This window comes from Globicephala melas, chromosome 4 (assembly GCF_963455315.2).
Source record: "Globicephala melas chromosome 4, mGloMel1.2, whole genome shotgun sequence".
Classification (NCBI taxonomy): Eukaryota; Metazoa; Chordata; class Mammalia; order Artiodactyla; family Delphinidae; genus Globicephala; species Globicephala melas.
In genome coordinates, this window is record NC_083317.1 from 105,691,888 (window position 1) to 105,716,432 (window position 24,545).

Genomic DNA, 24,545 nt, shown 5'->3' on the forward strand with positions numbered 1-24,545 from the left:
GTAAATTAAATAATAATTATGTAAATAGTAATAACATTAAGGTTTTACTTTAATTTTAAGATATAATTATGTTAAATAAAAAAGTGTATCTGGGGCTTCCCTGGTGGCGCAGTGGTTGAGAGTCCGCCTGCCGATGCAGGGGACACGGGTTCGTGCCCCGGTCCGGGAAGATCCCACGTGCCGCGGAGCAGCTGGGCCCGTGAGCCATGGCCGCTGAGCCTGCGCGTCTGGAGCCTGTGCTCCGTAACGGAAGAGGCCACAACAGTGAGAGGCCCGCGTACCGAAAAAAAAAAAAAAAAAAAGTGTATCTGTTACTTTTGAAATTACTTTTTGAAATTACCACTTTAACAAACTAAGTTTCCTGAAGTAAAAATTCATACTCATTGTCCTCTCTGTGTGTATATATATATTCATATTTTTCTGTAATTATTATACCAAGTATATTCTTAATTATTTTTATTAATCACCACTTTTAACCAAAGTAATAAACTTGTTTTCTCCACAGAGGAAACTAGAGGACAAAAGGCCAAGAACTGTCTAGCTAAATTTTTATATGGGTATACATTATAGATTACTTCTGTTAGGTTTTAAAGTGGCAAAATACACATACATTATATCATTCAAAGCAGTTACACATTCTATTAATTCATAGTCATTTTATAACTTTGCTACAACTTTGCCAGGTATATGTTATAACTTTTATATCTTATCTTTATAAGAATAAAGATCAATTCAGTGAAGGTCCTGATTCACTGCAGTAAGGGTCTAGGTCAAACATCAGTAGAATCTCCAAATTGCCCGAGCCCGACTAGCCTAAGACCATTGCCTTAGTCCATTCAGGCAGCTATAACAAAAATACCATAGATGGGGTGACTTGTAAACAACAGAAATTTATTTCTCATAGATCTGCAAGGTGGGATCAAGATCAAGGTTCCAGGAGATTCAGTGTCTGGTGTGTCCCACATCCTGGTTCATAGGCAGCCAACTTCTCACTGTGTGGGCACAAGGCAGAAAGAGTGGAGGAGCTCTCTAGGGTCCCTTTTACAAAGGCATTAATCCCATTCATGAGGGCTCCACTCTCATAACCTAATCACCTCCCAAAGGCCCCACCTCCAAACACCATCACATTGCCACACGTAGGGCACCATCTGATACCAATGTGCTCCTGCCACTGCCCTGTAACAATAAAAGATAACGAAGTCCTAAAGATAAATAATGAAAACCTATCACTGAGACTGAAAGTTACCAGGAAAATCACTAAAGTAGCAAGGAGCCTAAGTTTTCAACTTGGACTTATTGTCAAGGCCACATTCACAAAATAGTTAATATCCTTACATTCCCCAAGGACCCAGCGTTCCAGAAAGATCAGTGGTTGTCAATAAAGAAAAAATAACATGTGAACTACAAGCTATGGCGAGCCTTCTTTTTTATACTAGTTGACTTCAGAATGAAGATAAAAATAAAATCTGAAAAAAGTTAATTTCAGCATCGTGTGAACATAAAGAATTAACACTTAATCTCCAGATGTCACATATTTTGTAAGTGGCCCCTTAGGAAGCACTGTGGCATAGGAGGAAATATATATCTAATTCAATTTTAATTTGATTTCTACAGTAAACAAATTGAGATGAAAAAAGCATCTATGAATTCTCTGTTATATGATGCATAGAAGTTATACTGTTTTAAGTACAATTATTTATTAAAATGTGTTTTCATATTTGAATATAATGATTCAAGTTAACTTCAGTGTAATAATTTAGGCAAAAGGAGAATAATTACAGTGTCTACCGGGATTTTGCTCTGTCTAGGGAATTTATGCAGAAGTGTTATTTCAAATGGATGCCTTATGATAACTTCCCAGTATGTAATAGTATGTTATTAGTATACTAAATTATCCATAAGAGGAAAATTTTAACATCTTTAATACTTGCTCAATTGCTTTCCATTATAAAAATGAATTGACACATATGCATCTTATTTTAGTGACTAATTAAAGGCATGAAACACTGACTAGTAAAATTAACAGGATATGATATAGAAAATTAGATGAGTATAAGCACAATCACACAATTCTACTTCCAAAATTTAAAAGGGAAGATATTAGGATTATATAGAGTGATAATCGATTCTGTTTTTCCCCCCCTTGAAACAACAAAAACTTAAAAGTTAAGATTATATATTCTCACAAACTTCATGCCTAACTTTATAAAAACAGATTAATGCTCGCATTCTAGAATGAAAAAAACCCAAGAGCTGAATTTTTAAATAGTATACTTAAAAAGGGAACAATTGAATTATTAAGTACCTTGCTCAAACACACTTCACCTGTCTAAGAAATTTTGAGACAATCAATCATTCAGGTTTGCAGAATACCAAATGCATTTTTCTAAATGTCACAAAAAGGCCGAGCAGAGTTTCTCCAAGGACACTGCAACTTTAGAATGTTAACCGTGGAGATAGATTAAGCTGTCTGTGAGAAAGAAGAACAGAAATATGCTACCTTAAGATGTTAAAGAGAAAGGTCAATATAAAGTCTGTCGAATGTTGAAAATGTAACACAGAACAAAAAAAGAATACACTGTATAAAGAAACGATAAGAAAATTCATGTATATTAACAATTTAAAATCTCTTTGAAAAGGAACTATTTGATTATTCTTTATGTTCTTTATCAAAACAATAACTAATTTTTTGTAAAAGAGTACTAGTATAGTTTTGCTTTATTTTAAAAAATTCTTGGGCTTCCCTGGTGGCACAGTGGTTGAGAGTCTGCCTGCCGATGCAGGGGACACGGGTTTGTGCCCCGGTCCAGGAAGATCCCACATGCGGCGAAGCAGCTGGGCCCGTGAGCCATGGCTGCTGAGCCTGCGCGTCCGGAGCCTGTGCTCCGCAACGGGAGAGGCCACAACAGTGAGAGGCCCGCATACAGCAAAAAAAAAAAAAATTATTTAAGCTAGCTGGCTACATAACACATTATAAAATTTGAGCTAAATAATTTTAACCTTTGTAAACATCACCCTATTATAGTGTTAGTAAAAATTGAGACTATTTTTTTTACAGTTTATTCTTTTAACTAATTTTATATGATAGAACAGCTAGCTGTACATTCAATCTTGAATGTATAGGGGAATACATAGCCAATAGGAAAATAATTGTGAAAGCAAAATCAGCATGTGTTATGTTTTAAAGAGTGTCATAGAATGTTTAACAGCTTGCACTATTGAACATTAAAGTTTTATTCCTAAAGTAGGGACAATATAAAGCTAGCACTTCCAAGAAAATTCAGAAGAAAGTTGCTAAGAACACAGTATTGATTTAATAACAAGCAATTGGTCTTAGGTGTATTACTCAGCACCATTACTTTCTCTGTTCAAACAACCAAAACTAAACAAATCAAGTGTAATGCTATTTATTTTTTGTTGATTTTCATAGGTGATCCTTTGATGTTGAGTTTATCCACATAAACATTTGATCTTCTTCCACGTTCAATGGCTGGACTTTGATGCAGTTTCTCCCTGAGAAATATACATGTGAACATTAATACCATTTTTTAAATGGTCATTAAAAAAATCAATACAAACATGATACAGACCACTGTAATTTAAGGTGAGTTTTATCTTAAAGGTTCCTTAATAGCTTTGAAAAACATATGGCATACTATTTCACTTAACATTTAAGAAAGCAACAGCTGCTTTCCTGAGATAGATTTAACTGTTTACCGTTGAACCATGCTGTCCAACATGGTAGCCACTAGCCACATCGTTTACATTTAAATTAATTAAAATAAAATAAAAATTAAAAATTCAGTTCCTCAGCTGCATTGTTTACATTTCAAGTGTGATTCAATAGCCACGTGGGGCTACTGGCTACCATATTGGACAGTACAGATGCATAACATTTTCGTCATTGCAAAAAATCATTTCAGAAAGTTCTATTGGACAGTGCTGGTTTACAGAAAATGCCACTGATAGGCCATAAATTTATAGATCATCTATAAAGAGCATGCTTTTCTCTAACTGGGACCTGGATTTCATAGTCAAACTTAGCACTGTTAGGTTTTTATCAATAAGCTTTTCAAAGTGAGACAAATACTATCTAAAATTAATATGAGAGCAAGATTTCTAAAGAAAACATTGGGGCTCTAAATTCCTAAACAAGTATTTTAAAATAAAAGATGCTAGCACATGAAATTCTGCACAAGTCTTCTAATTTACTTGGTACCCACTTGTCGACCGCTGGTTCTGGGAAGGCTTCCACCTTCTGCAGCAATTCTCCACTCTCTTAGAGCCTAGAACAGATTTCTGTTTTCAGGCCTGCTGAGCCCTCTCTCTCTCGAGTCTAATTTTCAATAGGATTTAGGTAGTGTTTTCAATTGTTCCCCCAGAGTATCAAATAAAATTGTAACTCTAGGATATATACTAAATGTGTCAAAATTTCTATAATCTCTATAAAAGTGTGGTATTAGCACGTTCATATTTCGCAGCTATTCCAAATGGTAATTCCAAAGGAGGCTAAAGTTTTTGCAAAACTCTTCCAAAATATTTGATATCTAATACAGATACTGTTACATATTATACAAGGGTCTAAAAATCTTTTTACCATTAAATGCTCAATTTTGACTTGTTAGGGAAGTTTTGTTCAGCCTTTTAGCTACAGTTCCTCTCTCCTTACCATATCCCTAAACACCAGTATCTTTACCTGGTACAAAATGTATGACTCCTACTCTATCCAGATGAAAATCTGTTTCACAAGAATAACTGCATTATAGTATATTGCTCTACCTTAGGAGGATTTTAGCCCCATTGTCTAAAGCATAATTTGCTAGTAAGGTACTAGTCATATAATCCTAAAATACTATTGGTTTTCAGATACAAATTTAAATTTGTGTTGGAATACTCAGAAATAATATAAAGTTATTACATCTTTCACAAAAGATATTATTGATACAAACAACTTGGATGTTAATCAAAACTTCCCGATAACAGAGGTAAAATTACATAACTTCTCTTCTAAATTGTCTTTAAAAAACACAGCTTAGTTTAGAAATAACTTTTACCTTCTTTTAAGTTCTCGGGATCCTGAATTCTCATGACCAATGTTTCGCATCCTAGAGTTTTCTAGATTGTGCCATTGTCCCCTTGGTTGGTACTTCAGAACCTCATTTTGCCACTCATCATCAAAAGCATGAGCATCACCTACATCCAATATCAAAATAAAGTGGTAAGTATTAAGGTATCAGCTGTCAGTAATTGCCTTGCTCCCCACACATTTCACTCTAGCCTGGTGTTTCCATCAGCCTAACCTTAAAGTAGAAGCAGGAAACTGCTTCAAATAAAAAGGTCTTGGACTCAGAGTAGTATTTCCTTTTCTCTTTGTTCCTCTCCTATTCCTGTTGATAATTTGCTTATGGATGATCTGGTTTTTCACACACCTGCCTGGATATCACATTACTTATCCAATGGACCCCATGACCCAGCGACACTAACAGGCTTTCTTCCCGGGTCATCTCATGGTGATGCTACTCTTCCTCTTACTGGGAGGACACTCCTCCTGTGCCTAGCACTTCCTGTCCTCACTTTGGCCTCACAAGCTTCTTTTTCAATTTCCTGAGACAGGTTACTCATCTGACAGTTCATGTTGTTATGAAGTAGGTAATCTAAATTCTATAATAACAATAAGTAAATGATAATATGTGTTCTTTCAGATTGCCTTTATAATAATGTGTTACTTTACTAAAATTTTCTTCAGTATGTTCATTATTGTGAAGTACTCTGTATATATTTAAATATGGCCAAATTACAAAGGTTAAAATTAAAGAGAGGTTAAGATGTTGTGGCTTCCATCTCATTGCATAAGAATAATTTTATCCAGCTCCAAGAGAATTTCTTTTTCTAAAATCATATAATTTAAACCCTTTACTATGATAAAACATTTTTATTCAAAATACTTTCTAAAAACAGGAAATGAATACAGCTTAAAAACTATAATGAAAAAAGTTAGGAAGTCTTAAATGAGTTGAAGAATGAATATAAAATCTAAGAAGTGGAAAGATTTGCTTGATATATATGTGATTTATTATCTGACAACACCAGAAATTTAAATCTTATCTATACAAAAGCCTAAGTGCCCCACAATACAGAATAGTTGAAATAAATTATGGCCAATTCATGATAAAACTTTTAGCTAACCATCTAGGATGTTTCTGAAAAGTAACATCATAGGTGACTGTTCACAATTATAGTGGGGAATTAAAATAAGCACAATATAAACTATATAGATAGTAAAATACAAATTTTGAAAAACAGTATGTGTGATTGTATGTTTATATATATCAATACATAAAACTATTAGGAAGAAATACACTAAAACGTTAATAGTAGTTATTTGGGGTTGGAGTTATAAATAATTTTAATTTCCTTTATACTTTTTTATACTTTTCGAATGTACTTCTTTGATATCAGAAATAAATAAAAACTCGATTTCCTACTGATAGTCTTACTAAAAAACAATTCAAAAGATTCCATTTTCCAAGTATAAAAAAAATAAATGATACTCAACATTAACAAAAATCACTATAAAAAACAGATCTACAATGAAACACTGAAACCACAATTTTATTACTACTTTGATAACGTATTCTCTACATTTACAATTCATAAACTGTCTGAAACAACATCATATAAAATGTTTCTATAAAAAATATTCACCAAGTTCTATGGGTACAGCTGCTATTTTAACTTTGAGAGGAAGAATGCTATTTTCTCTGATAACTTACTTTCATTCATATTGATGAACTCTTGATTGACCTCTTCATCTCCAGTCTTCTTGTTCTTTGACTTTTTAATGACATGAGCTCGGTCATGGAGGTGATGACCAACAGCCATTTTTTCTAGTCCACTCTCAGAATCTCTCAGTGCTCTCCTAGTTTCCTTTACCTGTGAAAATGATGAAAATAAAAATTAGTTATTATTTAAATAAATATAGACTATAAACTCCTCAGAACCTGTTTACCTATAGAGGTAAGAATATAAATCTACTGCTCTAAAAATAATGGGTACTCAGTTCCACTACCAACTTGTAGTAAAATTATGGTAATAGTTCTCTGATATTTCCTGAACTGCTTACAATTAAAATGTCTAGGACAAACAGAACGAATATAATTATTAAAACAAAGAATAACTTAATTATATTAAACTTAGTGCCTTCAACACTGTCCTTGACAATTAATAGATGGGAGTACATACTAGCATTCCTACAAGAAAGGGCAACTAATTATTCAGCACTCGTGAAATGACTTATATATTCTATTTTCATTTAAGTCACCCATTAGACAGGCAAACCCAAATTTTCTTTACTATAAGTACTAACAAGGAAGTGGAGAAATGGGAACTCATACCAAAGTCTGTGGGAGCTAATTGTCTCAATCACTGTGTGATAATAACTTGGTGATTTCTAGGTAAGGATGAAGACACACATCTCCTCCGATCCAACAATAGCATTCCTAGCCCTTTTGCACGAGGAGACAGGTATAAAGATGAATAGGTGAAAAATTATAAACACCTAAATATCTATCAATAGAAAAATAGATTAAAAAACTGTGGTATAGGGCTTCCCTGGTGGCGCAGTCGTTGGGAGTCCGCCTGCTGATGCAGGGGAAACGGGTTCGTGCCCCGATCCGGGAGGATCCCACATGCCGCGGAGCGGCTAGGCCCGTGAGCCATGGCCGCTGAGCCTGCGCGTCCGGAGCCGGTCCGCAACAGGAGAGGCCACAACAGTGAGAGGCCCGCGTACCGCAAACAAAACAAAACAAAACAAAACAAACTGTGGTATATTCATATTTTAGACATTTATATAGAAGTTAAAATAAGAAACCAGAGCTACACATATCAACTTGAATAAATCTCAGAAGCAATTACTGAGCAAAGTCAAGCTGCAGAGGACACGTACAGTATGAAACCATTTATACAAAGTTTAGAAACCTGTAAAATAATTCACTGTATTGTATATGAAGCATACATAAGTAATAAAATTATAAAAGCATGCATGAAAATGATAAATTCCAGGTACAGGCATACCTTAGAGATACTGCGGGATCTGTTCTGGACCACCACAATGAAGGGAATATTGCAATAAAGTGAGTCACATGATTCTTTTGGTTTCTCAGTACACATAAAAGTTATGTTTACACTATACTGTAGTTATTAAGTGTGCAGTAGCATTATGTCTAAAAATGCAATGTACATACCTTAATTTAATAACACTGTATTGCTAAAAATTGCTATCATCTGACAACACAGGGTTGCCACAAACCTTTAGTTTGTTAAAAACACAATTTATCTGTGAAGTGCAATAAAGTGAAGCCCAATAAAACGAGGTATGCCTGTATAAGAAAATGGTTGTCTTTGGGGGACGGAGAAAGGGAAAAGGAGGAGGAGGGAGGAGTATATTGGAAGCTTTAACTGAATCTGTAACATCTTTGCTTAAAAAGGAAGCAAAACAAGAGACAACTTAAATAGAGAAAAGTGTTAATGATTTGACTAAACTGGATTGAAGGAGTATGGGTTACTTATATTATATTATTCTCTATGTCCTTTCTGTATACTTGAAATATTTTATGAGTTAAAAAATTCATCTACTTCAAATAGAAACTAAAAGTAGACATTTATTTCATGAAACAAAGACTTCTTATAGTGTCTACTTACTTTGTCAACATGTAAAGCTAATAAACATCCATGGATATTAACATGAAAAAAGGCACCTGGGGCAGGGATGGAGGTAGGTGGGGGAGACAAAGAATGCCTCAAAATAAATACATAAATACAGTTAGTTTTATTGCTTTTCACACTGACCTGTGTTTTCTCCCCCCATCCCTTCCCCTGACCAGTACCAGGTCAAATTTTAATAGTTAAAATTTGATATAGGTGATCTATGATTCCACAACTTTATAAAGTTCCAAGAAAATACTTACTCCTCCTGGAGCCCTGCGGGTTTGAGTTGAGGCCTGGAAAACCTTTGGTGGTTCATCTCCTACTTTGGAATAAGTCATAACCGAGGAAGAACTAAACGAATGTCCATTTGGATCCGTTGAAAGGTTACCCTAGAGGTACATATAAATTGTAAATCCAGTGAGTTCAGTCAAATACGAAGAAATAATGTCAGAGGATTCAAATAAAGTAACAACACTAGCTAGAAGTTCTACTAAAGATAGTATATATGATCAGTATGATGTCCAAATGGTACCCCCATGAAGGCCCTAACCTCCTTCCATTTTAGGTACCAATTCACACTCTCCTTGTAAGGAATAATAAATGACAAGTGATTCATTCAGAAATCCTCAAATCTTTGAGGTCAAAGACTTGTGGCTTAAATTTATAGATGCCGTGCCCTGAAGCATGTAATACTTTTACAGTCAGTGGTTGACTTTTGTGTGCAATTTTGCCAATGTTGAGCCAATTAGCCATATGCCAAGAAGTTTTATACCTTCTGTGGGTACCAACTGCTACATTTCTAAAATCATTAATAATGTCCTAGATTTGGACATTCTGAAATGATCCTTAGATTTCAAACTGGATGACTAAAATAATATGGGTGGTCTTCATACTGAATCAAGTTATTTTGATTAATATCATGAGTAGAAAAGTAAGAGTATTAGTACTAGTTTATAAGTGTTTGGACTGTATGAATCTAATCCAGTGCCTAAACATCATTCCTGAAATTTCTATTTTCAGAGTTATTTTTTAACACTAAAACTTAATTTCTTAGATGCTATAAATCTTTTTAAGTAGACAAGTTATACATAATAAAAAAATCTAAATTCATATAAAACATTCATTTACAATAGTGATCTTCATCAGAATAAATGTTTTTGAAGTTGAATGTTTTTATTTTGAAAGTTTAATTAACGCTGCTTTTCAAACTTGCAGGTTCTGAGATCATTTTGGTAGGCTGTGACCAGGATTTTTAAAATATGAAGTAAAATAGAAAATATCAGCACATGCTGTAAACAGTATGATTATTTTCTCATGAAATTTTTATTTCAGGTGTAAAATATATACAGTACACAAGTACTGTCATGATGTAAGATATATTTTTCAATCACTGTGGACCATGGTTAGAAAAAGGTTGAAAGCCACTATAATATAGGATACCAATAACTGAAAATAACATTCTCATCAGTCCTTTAGTACTTACAAAGTTTCTTTGTAATTCCTGCATGCTGTTTCGCATATTTAACATCATTCGGTCCATTGCCTGAAAAGGGTTGACATCTGTATGCTATAGGATATTAGGAAGTATGTTATTAACTATAAGCACAACACAAAGGAAGCAAAATCAACATTCCCAAAACAGCTGAAATTTTTTTTTTTTGATTTTTGCTGTGGGGTCTCATGCAGTGATCGACCAGGCAAAGATAATTTAAGGACTATATAATGAAAGTGATTTGTTAAAGAAGAATTTGAAGCATACACAAAATCCTAAACAGCCAACATACAAATGGTTAGGGAGTTGTAACACTATAAATACATGCATACATACATGTGTATATATCCACACATATATACATGCAAGAACATATAAATACACACACACATAAAATTCAACTTGCTCATAACATAATCTGGTTAAAATTTAAATACTGAGTGGTGTATCCTTGGCTGTGGGACAGCTCTAGCATAGACTAGTCTTCCAATTTTTCCTTCTTCCTTCTGGATATCCTACCAGGCAAATAAATAAAACCCAAGTATAAGATGACAGTGTTCCTTCCAGCAGTCCAACATGGGTGATAGAAGCTGCCTCTGGAGTAATCAGTCCTCCTTTCCATCAGACTTGGACCCAAGTGATATAGGTTGATTCCACTAACAGTCCTTGGATTTGCTGCCCACCACTGCCAGCTCAGTAGGGCATACACTTGAAGCATGAGGTATGCTCCTTTATTTATTTAAGTAATTTATTTATTTTAATAGACCTTTATTGGAGTATAATTGTTTCACAATACTGTGTTAGTTTCTGCTGCACAACAAAGCGAATCAGCCACATGCATACATATATCCCCATACCCCTCCCTCTTGAGCTTCCCTCCCACCCTCCCTATCCCACCCCTCTAGGTCATTGCAAAGCACTGAGCTTATCTCCCTTTGCTATGCTGCTGCTTCGCACTACCTATGTATTTTACATTTGGTAGTGTACAAATGTCGATGCTACTCTCACTTCGCTCCAGCTTCCCCCTCCCACCTCGTGTCCTCAAGTCCATTCTCTATGTCTATGTCTTTATTCCTGCCCTGCCACTAGGTTCATCAGTACTATTTTTTTTTTTTTTAGATTCCATATATATGTGTTAGCATACGGTATTTGTTTTTCTCTTTGTGACTTCACTCTGTATGACAGACTCTAGGTCCATCCACCTCACTACAAGTAACTCAATTTTGTTTCTTTTTATGGCTGAGTAATATTCCATTGTATATATGTGCCACATCTTCTTTATCCATTCACCTATCGATGGACGTTTAGGTTGCTTCCATGTACTGGCTATTGTAAATAGTACTGCAATGAACGTTGTGGTACATGTCTCTTTTTGAATTATGGTTTTCTCAGGGTATATGCCCAGTAGTGGGATTGCTGGGTCATATGAGAGATCTATTTTTAGTTTTTTAAGGAACCTCCATACTGTTCTCCATAGTGGTTGTATCAATTTACATTCCCACCAACAGTGCAGGAGGGTTCCCTTTTCACCACACCCTTTCTAGCATTTATTGTTTCTAGATTTTTTGATAATGGCTATTCTGATCAGTGTGAGGTGATACCTCATTGCAGTTTTGATTTGCATTTCTCTAATAATTAGGTGATGTTGAGCAACTTTTCATGTGCCTCTTGGCCATCTGTATGTCTTCTTTGGTGAAATGTCTATTTAGGTCTTCTGCCCATTTTTTAATTGGATTGTTTGTTTTTTGATATGGAGTTCCATGAGCTGTTTGTATATTTTGGAGATTAATCCTTTGTTGTTTCATTTGCAAATATTTTCTCCCATTCTGAGGGTTGTCTTTTGGTCTTGTTTATGGTTTCCTTTGCTGTGCAAAAGCTTTTACGTTTAATTAGGTACCATTTGTTTATTTTTGTTTTTATTTTCATTACTCTAGGAGGTGGGTCAGAAGAGACCTTGCTGTGGTTTATGTCAAACCACATATATGGTTTGTGTTTTCCTAAGTTTTCCTCTGAGAGTTTTATAGTGTTTGGTCTTACATTTAGGTCTTTAATCCATTTGAAGTTTATTTTTGTGTATGGTGTTAGGGAATGTTCTAATTTCATTCTTTTACATGTAGCTGTCCAGTTTTCCCAGCACCACTTATTGAAGAGACTGTCTTTTCTCCTTTGTATGTTCTTGCCTTCTTTGTCATAAATTAGGTGACCATATGTGCATGGGTTTACCTCTGGGCTTTCTATCCTGTACCATTGATCTATATTTCTGTTTTTGTGCCAGTACCATACTATCTTGATTATTGTAGCTTTGTAGTATAGTTTGAAGCTGGGGAGCCTGATGCCTCCAGAGGTATGCTCCTTTAGAAGAACAGTTAAGAATTCCTCCAGAACAGTAGTTTCTTAGCCAGGAGTGATTTTGATCCCAGGGGGACATTTGGCAATAATTATACTCATTTTTGTTTGTCACAGCTGGGGAGGGTATATGACTGGCATCTAGCGGTAGAGGCAAGGGATTCTGCTAAACATCCTACAAAGTATAGGACAGCTCCCCAGAACAAGAATTATCCAGCCCAACGTGAAAGTAGTGGTGTCAAGGCTGCAAAACTCTGCTCTAGAAAGATCTGCTATTGATTTTAAGTTTTATCACTGGAACAATCAGCAGGAATCAAAAAGTGAAGCACATATTCTAGTGTGTCACCCAAAGCATCATCTACTATTATAAGGAGTGTTTAGTTCAAGGAACTCCCCTGCTCAAGCAGGAGGAGTGTTTTGAATCCTGTAAGGCACTGTTATTCAATGCTGGTATTTCAGCCCTTCTGGATATTCTTTTGCTTTGTGCCAAGCTGGGACTCAGTAAAGAATCATCAAAGGCCTGTTTATGTCTCTGCCTTCTACTGGGTTTTTATTGCTAGTTACAACAGAAAATAGATGAAAAAAGCAAATTCCTTTTTAGAATCTGCACTTAGCACAGTAGGGAACAACAATGACACGTTTAGGAGTTACTGATACATCTTTAGGATGCAAAGGACTACAATAGAATTAATCTGCATTTCAGAGATTCAACACAATTCAGGAAATGTTGTGAATTTTTTGCTTCAACATTAGGTTGAGAATCAAGGCTGTATAAGAGAGAACAATTCAAGAGAGACAGAAGGGCTGGCCTAAGGAAGGAGAGGAGGAGGAGGAGGAGAAAAAGATCCAATGTTTGGGGTATATTCTGTCTCTTCTCAATTCACTATCAAATCAGCCATCAAAAGATGTATCTGTACTTGCTATGGGGTGGCCCAACGCCTTGACAAAAAAGTGGAGCTACAAATTAGAGCGGAGATTCCAGTGGGCTTTTGAGGCCTTCAGGAACTCTGTACAGCTGCTCTTCTCTGCCTAGAATGTTTTCTCCTGACTCTCAGTATAGTTTCTTCTAATCATTCAAGTATCACCTCCTTAAGAAGCCCACCCGTCTAAACTAATCTCTGCCTCACATCCACCTGTCACTATATCATTACTCCATCTCCTTCAGAGTACTTTGACGATCTGAAATTATTTTGTTGTTTATTGTCTGTCTTCCCACTCTGTAAAAATAATCTCTGTGAAGGCAGGGCTATATTCTCTGTCTTACCCACTACTAATTCCCAATACTTTAAAAACAACTCCTGGCACATAGGAGGGCTCAATAAATATTTGCTGAATGAAGGAACTAATTATCTCTAATTAGTTAACTAATTAGCTCAGCTCAAACCCATATATCCAACTGTTTACCAGATAAATCCCACCTGGACAGCCCACAGATGCCTCAAATGCAAAACACCCAGAATTGAAATGACCTTTCTGAACACCCCTGCCCTCATACCTGCACTGCATCAATGCTCTCTGTTCCTAGCTCAGTGGCATTCCCATCTACCTAATTCCTCATGCCACAAAAATAAGCATAATACTTTCCTTCTCCCTCTCTACTGATCCATCAACCCAATTTATCAACAAGTTCTATCCATTCACCTATTTAACTCTTTCTCAAAGGAGATTATTTCTCCTTATCACCACAGCTATTACCTGAGTAGAAGCTATCACTAATACTTCCCAGAATACTTGATCAGCCTCCTAGTCTCCCTGTCTCCACTGTGATCCCTTCTAATCTCTCTCCTCCCTGCAGGCAGAATGATCTTTAAAAAATGAGAACCTGGGGGCTTCCCTGGTGGCGCAGTGGTTGAGAGTCCGCCTGCCAATGCAGGGGACACGGGTTTGTGCCCCGGTTCGGGAAGTTCCCACATGCCATGGAGCGGCTGGGCCCGTGAGCCGTGGCCACTGAGCCTGCGCATCTGGAGCCTGTGCTCCACAACGGGAGAGGCCGCAACAGTGAGAGGCCCGCGTACCGCAAAAAAAAAAAAAAATGAGAACCTGATTCTACTACTGTTTTGATGAAAATTCATCAATTGCTCCCCCTGCTCTTAAGATAATGTCCACAATCCTTACCAGGGCCCAAAGAAGTCCCCCTGGTTACCTCTCCATCCTCATCTATACACACTCTCCAACTCACATCCTAGGGCCAAATGACCCTAAACATCTTTGGGCTCCCTAGCCTCTAGGTTTCTGCACATGCTGTTTCCTCTGTGTTGAGCACTCGTCTTCTCCCCTCCCAGATTTTCCTGGCTAACTCCTATTAATCCTTAAGGTTCAGGAAGTGTTCTCTAGTTGACCTCCACTCCACCATCCCCAAAGGTCTGGGCTACAGGCTTTTTTCTGCCTGTGCTCCCACAGCATGCTGAACTTCCTGATCATTTTTACTGATAACTCTGTGCTATAGCTGTTTTTTTTTTTCCTTCATCACTTGTCCCACTAAAAACTCTGGTCAGGAAGGACAAATGTTATATGTCAAACTTTAAGGAGAGAAATGGCTGAAGTCTAGCACAAGAGAATAAAAAAACTTTTTCATGAGAGCATAGGTGCATCCATAGGAAATGTTCCAAGGTGATGCTATTTTCTGTTACTCCTCAGATTGCCTTTAATGTGTTAGAAGCTAGAGCCACAGAAAACAGGACCAAAGGCCTGGAGAAACAGGGGTGGGAGAAAAGCTGGTTGCAGAGTAGCCATGCTTGAACATGGGAAAGGAAACGCATGAATGAATTGGCAATAGAGTCCTAGAGAAAGCAGCCAATCTGAGCTTTTCCAGATGTGCTTGTCTAGCTACAGTTTGGTGGTTTTTCACCTTTTGAAAAGTCTTCATAAGCTTGGGGAAGTTTCCAACTTTTAAACACAACTGTGGGGATCCCTTTTGCAAATCAAGTGAGTAGTCATCAACTAAAATGTACTTTTTCTTTTGGAAAACTGATTTTATTATGTTGATATTACTTACTTCACAAAACACAGGCCTAAACACTCTAAGATAAATTTAACACATGACACAAGTTTTCAGTAATAAATGCTAAAAAGCCATTATGAAATTGGGCATGCCAATTCAGTTTGCTTGAGTTAATGAAAAATAAATATTTGTCAGAAAATATTGCTCAAATGGTTTGTGTCTTATGATATGAACCATACTACCAAAACTGCCAAAAGGCACAAGAGAACTCATCACCTAGAAAAAAAATCCAATTAATTTTGGTTATGATATTTATTATATAACAATCTCTGAAAAAGAGAGAAATGCACTGCATAATCACATAGTTCAGAGCTAACCAAATTACAGAACCTTTTAATCAAAAAGAATTCAACATATATTTTTAAAGTTATCTGCTTATTATTCATTGTAGAGCCTGACAGGATCCTGGCAGGCAAATAGAGAGACCATATATCACTTTTAAATAAGACTACTCTAGTATTTGTTAAAGGCAGTTGAAAGAGAAAGTATTTGCTATGGATTGAGACAAACATTTCTCAAAGGAAATGCAAATTCACACCAAAATTAACACATAAGGTACAACGATTAAGATTATATCATCTTTCCTTTGTTCAACTATTCCATATTTTTTAAAAAATCAGTTAATCTTTCCTTTAACTTGTTAAAAATCAAAAGTATCTAAATTAATAACATTTCAAAAAATTAGTAGAGATATTCGGCCAAAAATTTAATGAATACCTCCTAAGAACTAATTTATGGAATAAGTAATATGGACTTCAGAAAGGATCACACATAGATATTTAAAGATATCTGGAGTCTTCGATAGGAAAAAGAACATTAAGTATAATAGAATAATCAAAATTAATAGTTCATAAATTATATTTCTCAATAGGTACAGATGAATGAAAATAAATTTTTAGATTCGTATACAAATTAAAAAATTTCATTACTTGGAAGTTTTAAATGTTGAAAATAAATTTTGAATTTCTTGGTAAAAGGGATATATAAAGTTTTACCATTATTCTGTGATAATTTTCTCCCTGTGTAAGTTATGACCAAAAAACTAGAGAAAACTGTGTTTATATTCAATTTTATAAGTTATATCAGTTGATATATACTTATACTGTATATGTAGAACAGTAATCTCCAAAGTGTATTGATGTACCAGTAAAATTCCTCTTTCTGTTTCTTTTTACTGAAAGGAAAAACAGATTTTACATTGACTCTGGCACCATCTCTCAATCTAATTGTCAAATCGTCACATGTCATATCTTGAATTATAAACTGCCTAATTAAATAAATTTACAGATTAAATTATAGTTTTAAACAAACCAATCCTCTCAAAATGGACAACTGGCTTAAAAGTATCCCAATAAAGAAATCATGAACTGAAGAAACTGCTAATAGTACAAACACAGGAAAACGGCAAAGCTGATGCTTCTTCTACTTCTGTAGGTGTCTCTGTTTTCCTTCCTAATAGGGCTGTTAAAGATGACAAACGTCAAGAAATGGGCCAAAAATAAGAAAAAAGTTATCAAGTGTCTATTTGAAATATAAATTTTCATCCACTATGCTTAAAAGCATCAGCATATGGCTCGCTACTTAATCAAAATACTCATTTTAAAATTTATAACTTCATAAAAAGAGAATAAAAAGTTTGTGTAAACTGTTAATAAAAGTTCAAATAGAACAGCCAGCATGCTCAGAAAGTCTACTGTTTTCTTCACTGTGCTCTTTTCAAACTAGGTAGCCATCTTTTTCATCTTCTGCAGTCAATTTCTAACTTCTGTTTCTACTTTCACATCTAGTTATGAGACACTGACTTAGAAAAGTCAAGTTAGGATACAGGCCTTCTGTTGCTACTGTTGTTTGTTTGTTTTTGTTTTCTTTTAATTAATTTATTTAGTTTTGCTATTACATAACTCTTTCATACTGAGACATAAATATGTCAAATGTATCACACCCTAGGGAAAAAAAGGTGAGCCATATCTCATCAGTACAAATTATAATGTACCGGGAAAGAAAAAGTGTTTTGGCTAAAAGAGAAGCTGAATGTTCCTTGTAAAACTGGATGAAATTCCTGTATTTAAAAATTACTACTGCCCTTCAACTGCCCTAGGACAGTGCTCAGTACTCTTGGTTGGCAAAGAGTTTTCATAGTTTGAACAAGAAAAAACCCCACTGGTGTTAGCTTTCTAAGACAGTTGATACAATACAATGTAACTGAAGAAGAATGTATACTACTTGATTTTAGATGGGAGAGGCAACTAAATACTACCTAGCAGTATTGACTATATAAAAAGTTATAAAACTCAAAGTTTTATGAAATGGTTTTGTCTAAATCTGATATAGTAAAAATTACCATTTACTTTTTATTTAATAGGTAGATGAGTACTGCAGTTTTTCTTGGGAAAATGTTTAAAGAGATTTTTATTAAATTAAAACATAAGACGATAGGTTCACATATAGGTGATTAGTGTACTTTACTCAGCATTGGTTTAAAAAAAAGCTAAAAGCTTTCCAGTCTATTTGAATTTCATCATGCTCTCCATTAAGGTAGCCAATAGCCACGTGTGGCTATTTAAAATTAGTTTTAAAATAATTAGAATTTAATTAAAAATTCAGTAGCACTAGGCACATTTCAAGTGCTCGACAGCCATATGTGGCTAACCACACTGAACAGGGCAGATTTAGAACATTTGCATCATCCAGAATGTTCTATTGGATAATGCTACAGACTTTAGCCTACATCTATGATTAACAATCTTACACAAAAGTTAATTTATGTCACTATAAACCAGACAAGGTAGTAACTATTTTAGTTTTTCATTCAAATGTTGTTCTTGGCCTTCCTTTATATTCAGAGTTGTTTTCCTGCTTGACTTTCCTTATTCAATCATCACATTTATGCAACCATATTACTTCAGCTGTGTGGGTGTTTTTGGTTCCCCAAAACTTGATTTCAAGCCACATTGGCAAGGTAACTATGAGGCAAGCTAAAATACAAATAGTTCTAAATTATGAATCGTATAAGCTACAGTTTCACAGAAATTTATCTATTTGGTTACATATATTTCTTATTCCAGCTCATTAAACATTCAGATGTTTTAAGCACAAGTACCCAGGAAAGAAACATTTACTTCTACTTCCAATGGATGACCAGCAGAGTTACAGCTTAGGCATCCTTAATAAGAACTTTATAGCTGAATTATAAACAGATCTCCTTTCTATGCTTACAAGGGAATAAAATTGTCACTTCTTTTTCTACAAAGGCTACGAGTAGCTCATTTATGCACGTAAATACAAAGCACTATGTACAGCCCTACTCTTTCTTTGCTGTGGTTATAGCAGATATATAAAATGCTTCAATGCTCATGTGAAAGATAAAATTTCAGAATGTCATATTTGATTTTTCTGCTCTCTTTGACAATTTTTTCCTTTGACCTTAATTTTCAACTTTTATGGAAATTTATAGCCCTAACAGTAAAAAATATATATAATGATACCACATTAACTAATTTAAAAAATAACTGGAATGTAATTAATATATATATTGGAATAATATGTATGTGAAAAAGAAGGTGAAGATTACTTTCATTTAAATGGCAAATGCAATGTTATCCATCAAACGTCTTAGGAGTCATTTGAAACATTTTGCTCTATTTAAGACCACTGCAAATAGAAAATACGAAAATGTTTTCCTGGAAGATTCGGGAAGTTTCCCAACTGACCAATTCAAAATGTTTACTGAGTTCCAAATATCTACATTTCTATTGCAGAGATTTATCTTTTAGAAAGAAACTCCTGTGGATTTGTTGTTCTAGAACTGCCATTCCTGAGGCTGAAGAAGCAATAGAAATAAGCAGAAAAGAAGATACTTAAGGTATATAAATATCCTGGTTTTTTTTTTTTTTTGAGTTGAGTATGTTTGTAACCTTTTAGTTTTGCTCTCAGACAAGACTTCTGAATATATATTGTAGTTTTGCAAGGCTTTTGAGTACAATTAAAAGTTAATCTCAGTTTTGAAGGTCCAAGGTAGCCATGCAGAAGACTGGTTTTTCCTGGTCCAATAGAGATAAAGCATTATACTATCATTTTTTATTTTAAAGTGGGAAAAAAAAGTGTTGTATGCAATGATATTTCCTTGCCTGTTCTAATGTAAGACATGGGAGTAAATGATGAGGTGAGGAAAAAACTATATACATATGGAAAACAATGTTTTAAGTTTGGCTTGTAATATATAACTTTATGGTGCTAAAAGTTTTAGTAGCACAGTGGAATTCTATACAATTAACAATTCATTGTTAAAGAACTCAGCTTTCCAACTGGTCCCTCCTTTTACATAAGTTATTTCTATAACATAAATATTAGTCATATCCTATTGTCAGAGATATATTCTTCTGTAATACTTTTCTTTACTAACTTTAAAACAAAGAACTTACAGTCAAGGAATTTTCTCCATCCTCATGTCCCGTATGGTTACGAGCTCTTCCTCTGCCATCAGAGATGCTGAACAGGTCTCTTCCAAAAGGTTCAGAAAAATTTCTCATCATCTGTCGCATACTTTCTTGGTGTGCCATAAAAGAATCACTGTTGAAAATACATATAATCATGTAAGAGTAAGTGTTGGAATTTAAATAATAAGTAGGCAGCTTAAAACTACAAAGAATGATTTGGGGCTAATATGCTTGTTAAAGAGACAAAAGAAGAGTTTAGGAGAATAGAATTATCTCATAAAGACCCACTATTCATGAATACAAAACCTGTTCTGTTTGTTACCTACCATAATTCACTTATGTATAATAGTAAAAATATACCTTTATTTATCTCATTGTATGAAACTGATAAACACAAAGTAACACATCTCAGGTAGCTTAAGCCAGCACTAAAGGAAATGGCAAAAAAGGACTGAAAAATATTGCTACTAGGTAGAGGCCACTTTGGGCAGTCTACATACATTCTAGTGAGAGCTAATAAAGAATGCTGGCTTGTTTATTTTTTAACTCTTATTTATTAAATATGAGCATTGAGAACCATAGCTATGTTATGAATACCATAAAAGATACAACATTATTTTTTAAAAAACAGGGTTTTTTTTGTCTGAATGTTATGGAGTTGTAAGAGTTCTTTATATATTCTAGACATCAGGCTTTTATTATATATGTCTTGTAAATACTTTTCCCCCAATCTTGGACTTGCCTTTTCATTTTCTTAACATCAGCTTACTGAGCCACACAGCCAGGATCCTTTGTTAGGTCTTCAGTTTTCATCAGACTATGACCTTTGCATGGACATTTTATTTCTGACTTAGTTTTCTACCTCTGCCTTTCATCTTTAACTAACTCCAACTCCTATGACATTTTACGTATCTCCATAAGCATCTTTTATTTTTAGAAGATGAGGAATAAGTAGAATTTAAAACATGAAGGGAAGAATTGTAATAGAAAGTCAGAAGTGGACAATCTGAAATCTGAGGGGAGTATCGTATAAAAGAGTAAATTGTGTTGATTATTCTACCGTACCTTCTAAATTTCCTGTCTTAAATTTAAAAGGCTTCCATTTTTATTTTACATCTTCTAACATGGGAGATTTATTTGTAGTTTTTTTTTTTTTTACAAAATGTTCTAATATTATTGAACTTAATTTCAGTTAGGTATATTATAAACTTGATTATCTAGTCTCTGATAAACCAATGAACTCACTAATTTATATGTGTGGTACCCAGCTTCTAAGATGGCCCCAATGATCACCACTCCCTGGTATTCATGCCCTCATGTAAACCCTTCCTCCCCTTAAGTATGGCTGGACTTACAGACTTGCTTCTAATAGAATATAAATGATGGGATGTCAATTCCAAAGTTAGGTTTTTAAAAAGACTGTGGCTTCTGCTTGTGTGCTCTCTTAGCATGATGGCTCACTCTGCAGGAAGCAGCTGCCACACTATGAGGCAGCCCTGTGGGGAGGCCCACATGAGTGAGCTTAGGGGCAGGTTTTTGAGACCAGCCAACAGCCACGTGAAGGAACTTGGAAGTATATTCTCCGTCAGTCAAGCCTTAAGATGACGACAGCCTTGACTCACAACTTGATTGCAGCCTAACAGGGCCCGAGTTGGAACCACTAAGCTGCTCCTAGATTCCTAACCAACAGAAGTTATGACATAATCAATGTTTGTTTTAAGCTGCAATAGATAACTAATACATATTACATCCCAAAGAGCAGTGTATAACACATTTAAAACTGCCCTTATTCTGTTAATTTTGGTAGTTTCATCTAATGACTGGGAAGGAAATGAATACAAATCTATAAAAATAAGTAGGTCTGTTTCTGCATCATGAGAAAATGTTTTATAGATTTTCACCAAGTTTTGAGACTATGTTTGGGATGGTATGAATATATATATAAGCTTCTATGGCATAAAACAAACCTCAATTGAGGGTGGTGTTTCTTAGATAGGTTTTTTAGATAGGTGGTCTTACTCCAGAGCAGTTGAAACTGAGGTACAAGAAGGCACGGAACTTGTATTCTATTTATTCCTCATCTTCTAAAAACAAAAGACGCTTATGGAGATATGTAAAATGTCATAGGAGTTGGAGTTAGTTAAAGATGAAAGGCAGAGGTAGAAAACTAAGTCAGAAATAAAATTTCCATGCAAAGGTCATAGTCTGGTGAAAACTGAAGACCTAACAAAGGATCCTGGCTGTGTGGCTCAGTAAGCTGATGCTAAGAAAATGAAAAGGCAAGTCCAAGATTGGGGGAAAAAGTAGTTACAAGACATATATAATAAAAGCCTGATGTCTAGAATATATAAAGAACCCTCACAACTCCATAACATTAAGACAAAAAAAAACCCTGTTTTTTAAAAAATAATGTTGTTATCTTTTATGGTATTCATAACATAGCTATGGTTCTCAATGCTCATATTTAATAAATAAGAGTCAATCAAAAGTCACTAAGGAAGAAGTTCGGAACTACAGGTACTGACTGCATCGGAAATGCTTCTCTATGTAGCATGCTCCCAGGTGAGTGGAAACTTTATTTAAGAACAGTAAGCAACTCTCCCAAGAAATGGTGGCTAGACAATATGATATACAGGTTCAAGTTCAACAAATGTTTATTTTGTATATTGTGCATCAAGCATAAAGGTTGATTACTGGTCTGGAGGAACTTCTGGTCTGACAGAGAAGTGAGACTTTATGTTTTAAAATTAAGATTTTAAAACTTAGATATTATATTAGTTTACTATTGCTTCTGTAACAAATCACTACAAATTTAGTGACTTAAAACAACACAAATTAATTTTCTTACAGTTCTGGAAGTTAGAAGCCCAGAATTGGCTAGAATCATTGTGTTGGCAGGGCTGTATTGCTTCTGGAGGCTGCAGGGGAAAATCAGCTGCCTTTTTCTAGTTTCTAGAGACTGCTCGTGTTCCCTGGCTTATGGCTCCTTTCCCCATTTTCAAAACCTGCAGCATAGCATCTTCAAATCTCTCCCTGAGGCTTCCATATTTAAAAGATTCTTGTGATTAAATCGAGCCTGCCTGGATAATCCAGGTTATTCTCCTATTTTAAGGTTAGCTGATTAACAGAGTTAATTCCAACTATAACCTTAATTTCCCCCTGCAATGCAAAATGACATATTCACAGTTTTGGGGGATTGGGACATGGGCATCTTTAGGGGGGCATTATTCTGTCTACCACAAATACATTCCTAAAATCACTTTATTTAAAGCAATTTCCAATTGTTCCTGTCAGTCTGCATAAAATAGTCTTAGAAGATTGAAAAGCTATAAAATACAGCTTGTGATTAACCTGGCACTAGTGTGCTGAAGGGGATTTCTATGACTGATGATGAAGACAATAGATTAAAGAACTTGAACCTGAATTAGGACAAGCCAAAAGACATCAGCTCTGAAAGCACCAGCTCTTGAAGAAGTATCCACCCCAATGGCAGCATTCTCTCTGACTAATGGCCTGATTTGTAACTATTATTTCTTGTTATAATTCAAGGGGACTTTTGAGGTCCTTTATTAGACAACTAAATAATTACAATTTTTTAAAAGTAATTTATGAAATCCATGCCAACGCAAACTACCTTCTGTTCTTAAAGTACCAAAGAAAGGCTTCTGTTATACCTTGCCTCTCCCTCCCCCAAACCCTTTCCTGATACTTTTCCAGCTACTGTCTCCTTTCTTTTAGCACTTAAAATCTTCCAATAGTCATCTATACTTGTGTCTTTTATTTCCTTGTAGCTCATTCCCTTTATTTCTTTACAAATGTCTTTTCCTTCCCTTCACCTCTGCAATAAAACGCCAATGATTCCCTTAACCTTCCAATTACTGAAACCCAAAGGTCATCCCTAGTCCTTGAATTCTCCACAGCATCTGGAACTCTGGGGGCAATGCGCTGTTCTCAGCCTTGTTTGATAAATTTCTCCTTTAAGTTCTCCTTTCCTTCTCGCCCTTGATGGAGCTTCTTTAGTGTCCCAGATAGATTACTGACGTGTCAAAATGTTGATACCTCATCCTTGTGGCAGCCAGGTGGGGCCTGAACCTGCCAAAGTCCCTGGCGCTGGTTACTTCCAGCTTCTATCAGTCTCTCCTCCTTTGTACTCCAAGGTGCTTTGCAAATATTCTCTAATTGTAAATGATGTTAAAATGCTGAAAAGCACTGCCCCCTAAAGACATACTTCCTCTGGGCTTTACCTGGTCTTCTTTTCCCTGCCCTCTGTGCATTATTTCTTTTAACTTGACCGTGCTTAAAAGTCACCAGAGGTACCCATTAAAATGCAGATTCCTGAGACATACGCCCAGGGATTTTTGATTCAGTATATCTGGAGCATGGCCCAGTAATCTGCATTTCAGCAAGCATTTCAAGTAACCCTAATGCAGATGTTTCAAGGACCTCAAATGAATAAACACTATAATCTGTCCTCTTCAACCACTTTATCAGGGACTGTAGTTCAATTCCTGCTTGTTTTGATGCAAATGGTCTCCATTTATTTAACAAATATATACTGAATACC

General features: G+C 35.3%; 1 protein-coding gene across 5 annotated transcripts in view; it reads right to left on the reverse strand.

The window, feature by feature from the left end:
* Positions 1-543: 543 nt before the first annotated feature.
* Positions 544-24,545, reverse strand: part of MLF1 (myeloid leukemia factor 1) — a 38,008-nt gene continuing 14,006 nt past the window's right edge. For 2 of the 5 annotated variants that reach the window (XM_030842418.2, XM_030842419.2), the window contains exons 2-8: positions 19,967-20,114; positions 10,636-10,713; positions 10,190-10,273; positions 8,967-9,095; positions 6,774-6,933; positions 5,055-5,193; positions 544-3,513 (exon numbers count right to left, since the gene is read on the reverse strand). In XM_030842418.2, coding sequence (XP_030698278.2) covers positions 3,408-3,513; positions 5,055-5,193; positions 6,774-6,933; positions 8,967-9,095; positions 10,190-10,273; positions 10,636-10,713; positions 19,967-20,114 — 844 coding nt within the window. In that variant the 3' untranslated portion in view covers positions 544-3,407. The remainder of the gene's footprint in view (positions 3,514-5,054; positions 5,194-6,773; positions 6,934-8,966; positions 9,096-10,189; positions 10,274-10,635; positions 10,714-19,966; positions 20,115-24,545) is intronic. The other 3 variants (XM_060297612.1, XM_060297614.2, XM_060297613.1) reach the window with 3 other exon arrangements.